Source organism: Centropristis striata, chromosome 11, assembly GCF_030273125.1.
Source record: "Centropristis striata isolate RG_2023a ecotype Rhode Island chromosome 11, C.striata_1.0, whole genome shotgun sequence".
In the NCBI taxonomy this organism is placed as follows: Eukaryota; Metazoa; Chordata; class Actinopteri; order Perciformes; family Serranidae; genus Centropristis; species Centropristis striata.
In genome coordinates this window covers 13,687,077-13,693,094 of record NC_081527.1, presented here as the reverse complement: position 1 = coordinate 13,693,094, position 6,018 = coordinate 13,687,077, and the positions used below count along the sequence as shown (strand labels likewise).

General features: G+C 35.7%; 1 protein-coding gene across 1 annotated transcript; it reads left to right on the top strand.

The window, feature by feature from the left end:
- The first annotated feature begins 220 nt into the window (after positions 1-220).
- On the top strand, positions 221-4,849 carry LOC131979849 (phospholipid hydroperoxide glutathione peroxidase-like). The gene is made up of 7 exons (XM_059343902.1): positions 221-337; positions 2,495-2,589; positions 2,916-3,060; positions 3,198-3,349; positions 3,999-4,023; positions 4,117-4,176; positions 4,267-4,849. Exons 1-7 carry the CDS (start codon positions 239-241, stop codon positions 4,297-4,299), a joined length of 609 nt encoding a protein of 202 aa, XP_059199885.1. The 5' UTR covers positions 221-238; the 3' UTR covers positions 4,300-4,849.
- Positions 4,850-6,018: the final 1,169 nt, after the last annotated feature.

Sequence of the window (6,018 nt, the reverse complement as noted above, 5' to 3'; positions counted from 1 at the left end):
TTGAGATGCACCTGAAGTGGGGCATTTAACAGATACAGAGGGTGCAACGTAAATGTAGTTATTAAAAAAAGCAATGGCAAAAATGCTAAAGCAGATTTGTTTGTGGGTGAAAAAGGAAAACCTGAAATGAAAAAGTACCGTAATTAATCAGGTGTTGCAGTTGCAGCTGCGCACAGGCTGCGCATAAATAAAGTTGCGGTGTGCCTCAGTGGGCGGTGTTACGGTGATAGCAGATCACATGACAGCGGATAGAGGCAGCGAATCGTCCTCCATGTGGCTCTGGAAACCCACAGTGTTGTTCGGACTGCTGGGGAGCAGAGGAATACTGAGAAGTATGGTAAGTGAACACAGCGCGGTAATATATGTTTATCTCTGTATGTGCGCTCTAGTCAAAGTATTTATGTATCCGCTGCTTCCTGTGTGCCGAATAACATGTAGGTCAGATTTAGTTTTTCTATTTTTGAATGCGGTGTCACCGACAAATGTGTCCGCAGCCTCTTACACTAGCTTCGTGCAAAAGCCCCAGGCGTAATGTTTGCGTGTGAATGTCATTTTAAGCCTCGCAGACAGAATTTAACTAACAATTTGCTCCTCCAGTTACTGCTGAGTCACACAAAAACAACTCAAATATCTCGGTTTCTCTGATATGAAAGCGTTGTTGTCAGTTAGCTTGCTGTGCTGTAGCGTTAGCTCTGATAACGTAAATCGATAAGGAGTCCGTTAGTGTTGCTAATAATCCGTGTAATAGTCATATAGTGTTATCGCTCCCGCGACTTTTGACTCAAATATGACGCCACACTTGACCCTTAAGAACCCATGGTGACACCGGTGTAACAAACACTTTAAATCTTCTAGAATATCCCATATTCAGCTTTATGCTTCACCTAAACTCATTAAATCCCTAAACCATGCATTATCAACACCCTGGTGTGGTGGTTATGTGACTTTGACAAGAAGTGACTTCTCCAAAATATGGGTGTGACTGGAAACAGAAATGTGTGTAATCCGTTAATAGGGTGTCCTGTATTGCATTTAACTTGTTCTGACCATATTTCCTGAACAAATTAAAGTCACAAGTTTGATATATGCTATGGAGATGCAAACAAAAAGGCAAATGGTTATTTGTTTTTATTTATTATTGGTTTTTTTTATTATTATTTTGTTACTTAAAGACAAATCTGAAAAATAATTTTGATAAATGTTTTGGAGATGCAAAGAAAAAGGCAAATTTGTGTCTCTGTAAGCAGAAAATGTGTCCAGTTGTTTTTATTTTAAAATAAGAAATATCATAAACATAAATACCATAAACGTCCAATGTAACATATATGTCACATCACAGAACTTTGACATTTAGGGGTAGAATTTTCGAGAAAAAAAAAACCCCATCATAAATGTGTTCTATGTGGTCCAATTGGTCTGTGGTATATCCCCCATAATTTTCCTTTAAGGATAACTGGGTCTGGGTTCTTATGGGTTAAACGAGGTGATGTAAATTGACTTCTAATCTGGAGAAGCTCCTTTATGTGTTATGCTTTTATTTCCTTATTTTTATACAGTGTGGTGAAAGCAGATATTGGCTAATCATTTAGTATTTTTCAGAGCTTTTAGGCTTTTCAGAATACGAATCAGAAATACTTCATTGATCCCAGGGGGAATTGCTTGTCATACAGTTGCTGTATGTAAATTGCTGCTGTATAACAATAGAAATGAAAGTAACATTTTGTTTTTAATGTGCTGTCTTTCCAACTCCTGAGTGATGTACAGTCATGGAAAAAATGATTAGACCACCCTTGTTTTCTTCAATTTCTTGTTCATTTTAATGCCTGGTACAATAAAGCTAAAACTATTTGTTTAGACAAATATAACGATAACAACAGAAATGGCTCAGAATAGTTTAAGAGCTGATATCTAGCCATTTTCCATGATTTTCTTGATAATGATTTTGGTTATTGTAAAGAACCTTACTGTGGGATTTTCAGTCTAAACCTGTTATGCATGTAGCAATAGTCAAGGGTGGGGACGTTCAAGATGACACAAGTGGTTTAAAGTTCAAATCACTTGTGTTTCCTTGACTTGACTTTCCTTATCATTGATTTTTTTTTTTCATTAGTGCTTAAAGATTAATAGGTTAGTTGTCAACTGTTAAATTTATGGCTAACTACTTATAATCAGTGGTATATTAAAAACAAGATATTTGAGGACTTGAATCACTGATCAACATTTACAACTTTTTCTGACATTTTAATGACCAAACCACTTATCAGTCAATCCAGAAAATAATTGACAGATTACTTGACACTGAAAATAATCATTATTTGCAGCTTTTTAGTTATTCTTTTTTTGATTAATCTTGTTTTGCCTATTTCTATGACCTGAGTTCACTCTTGCCCTTTGGTTGTCTTTCTTGGACTCTTGGACTCTAGCCCTATCTTCTGTCTTACTCAATGTCAGTCTCTCACCTATACACACCTTCCTTTTTTTTCCCCTCATGCAGTGTGCTCAGGCTGCAGACTGGCAGAGCGCCAAGTCAATCTACGAATTCTCTGCCAAGGATATTGATGAGAATGAGGTGTCTCTTGAGAAATACAGGTGAAATGTATAGAACATAATTTCCTTGTGGTGTAACAAAGGCTAACAAATTGAAGGAATACCTAACCCTTAAAATGATTGTCAAGGCATGCTTGAAAAACAGAGTTTTCTTTAGAATTCAAGGTAACACAGGGGGAGTAATTGGTACACAAATGGTCATTTTAAGGGTGAAGTATTCCTTTAATGACTGACTAGCATTTGAAAGAACAGCAGTGTAGAGTGTAATATTTCTTGCAGTTGTCATGTTGACACATCACAAATAAGCAGTATTTTGCAGAGTTGTTTTTCTTGTTTAACCTTTTGCTTGTTATGTTCATCCTTGACAGGGGGTATGTGTGCATCATTGTAAATGTTGCCTCTAAATGAGGAAAGACCAAAGTAAACTACACTCAGCTAGTGGAAATGCACGCCAAATATGCTGAGAGAGGTTTACGCATCATGGGCTTTCCATGCAACCAGTTCGGAGGACAGGTAACCAGGAAAACTGCTATTACTTACTTGTAAACTTGCTCTACTTGTATATTGTGTATATATATCTTTTTATTTTTTATTTTTTTTATATAACTTGCATTTGAAACGTAGTAACTTAATTTTTCTGTGTGGCGCAGGAACCAGGGACTGATGCAGAGATTAAAGCGTTTGCCAAAGGTTACAACGCTGAGTTTGACCTCTTCAGTAAGATTGATGTGAATGGAGACAACGCTCACCCTCTGTGGAAGTGGATGAAGGCACAGCCCAAAGGCAAGGGAACATTTGGAAAGTAAGTTTTCTATTTTATCTGTTTAATAAAAAGTCTCATAACATGGATGTTTTTGTAAAGGTGGGACTCGCCATATCGCCCATATCTCAGCAATTCATTCATTTGGTGATTAAAATGTTACCTTAACTGATGGGAATGGACGGCAAAAAATGTTTTTATTCATAATGTTTTGGGTGTGTTACATTTTTTAAAATTAACCCCAGAATTGTAACCCTGTGTGTCATAAACTTCTATTTAGTTTAAATTACTTCATTGCACGACTTTCTTCCTCTTAGATTCTTATTCGCTTTAGCGGTGGTTTCCATTTCCTTCAGTGCACTACACTCACAGAATGGGAGAGCTTAAACAACCTATGAGCAACCAGCATTAGTTTTCTCTCGCCATTCTAGCACCATATATCTGAATTATAGAGATTATAAAAGCTTTGTTGACTTAATAGGTGGTGGTAATGGCACAGAAATCAACACCTGTACATGCTTGAGAACAGAGTAAAGCAGTGCATTTCACCATATGTTGGTGAAAATGAGTTTCATATACAGAGCATACAAATGGATAGTAGCAAAGTTGCTATTGTAACCAATTTGAATTGAGGTTGTGCTTTATAATGGATGAAATTGCAAGCTGTGTAATATTTTCTTTCTCTCCACAGTAACATCAAATGGAACTTCACAAAGGTAATTTTTCTTTTTATAGTTGACACAGTCCCTTTTCCAACAGGTGCATGAAAAATACATGTAACAATATTTTAATGCCTTATTCCCCAACAGTTTCTGATCGATAGAGAAGGACAAGTTGTGAAGAGATACGGGCCAACAGATGATCCCGTCGTAAGTGGCACTCGCTGTGCTTTTAATAATGCAGTGGACACTGCTGACAGTGATCATCATAGTAACATTTCTACTTTTTTCTCTTTGCAGGTGGTGGAGAAGGACCTGCCTTCGTACCTGTAGTGACAACAATAATAATATTGTCTACTATGTATTTATTTGACTCTTGACCTCTCCCATGGACTTGAGGGTACTGATGTGTGTGTCTGGACCAGTGACGGCCTGTCTGTAAACCCAACACTGGGGAGGGCAGGCCTGATGATCCGTAGCGTGCAACTAACTCCCAGAACACGCATACCAGACCCAAAAGACCATGTGAGAGGACATTCATTAGTTTTGCAAAGTAGACACCCTTCACATCTTACTCCAAACTCAGCCATTCCTCTTTCTTATACAAATACCATGTAGTCCTTTCTGAATGTTAAGTGACAAGTTTGTTCATGTGTCAATGTCAGTTTTACGTAAGGTCATAAGATGCCATATTTCACAGATTTCTGAAAAGCTACTGATAGTATTATTTGCACTTAACTTGCCGAATGGCCCATTATTGTATCTGTAACTCATGATTTATCATGTGATGAAATTGGAAAATAAATGCTGTCCGTGACATTAGTTTGTCAACTTAAATGCACTTATTAAAAGTATTTTGAGCTATACTAATGCTCACCTTCTGTCTTTGTGAATGATTACTATATTTAAAAAAAGGCCTATTTGTTTAAATATTTGAATGGTAATGCAAGTTTTACATTGCAATATATATAAATCATTTTATGATTCATGTGGTGGTAATGCTTTGCAATGTTTCTTTTCAAAGTTTTATTTAAACTTAAAATGATCCTTTCTATTGTATCTGTGGGTCTGAGAAAACCAAGTTTACTGAAAATAACTATAGTAATTGTAGGAAATATTGGACATTTCCTCAAGAGTACTGGTACATTTATACCAAAGAAAATCATAGATTTCAATGTATTACTGGAAACTCTAGTCTCTGTACAGTATATGTTCATTGGTATGCTTGCCTGTTGAGGAATTTCATATTTGGTGTGCCCTGAAATAAACAGGCTGGTATTAAAGAATTAAACTAATCAGAAAATTCAACAGGGAAATGTGCAAGATAAGGTGTTGGAATGTAGATACAAGTTAATTGTTTTCTGTAATTTTGGCTTATTTCATAACTTTGTCAGTGGGGAAAATGAGAAAATATTGTACAATTATAGTAGAGTTTTTCCATTTTTATGCTGCTTAATACTTCACTACATTTCACTAGGCCTATTTTATTTTTTTAAATTATGTACATTTATTTGGTAGTTTTATATATTGACAGCTTTACCATTCAAGTGATACCTGTAATAAGGGGTTCCATTACTCTTCTTTTTTTTACCCCCACCAATTTCCCTTACTTTTCGAGGCTGAAATGGGATGCCATACTACACTGAAAAAAATTGGAGTGACATTTACTTAAAAAAAAGCTAGGCAAGTTTTTCCACACAGAAAGTGTTTGTAATCTTTACTCAGGCTGTTTCTAAGTAATTATTTAATAGAACCACTTTTTTTTTTTATGAAAATACAAGTAAATTGCAGATTCACTGATGTCCCTCAATTACATTTTACTTGGAAATATCAACAAATTAAGCCAATGAACTGGTTTAGTGAATATTACTTGGAACGAATGATTCAATTAACATACAAAACTGAGGACACATAACAATCACTAAGTAATGCTCTACATGAAAATTCGCTATCTTAAAGTAAAAGCACTGAATTTGTTTTTCTTTGTAGAATTTATAGAGATGATTGAAATAATTACAGTGTACGTTTGCGGGCGTTCTTTATTAAATATAC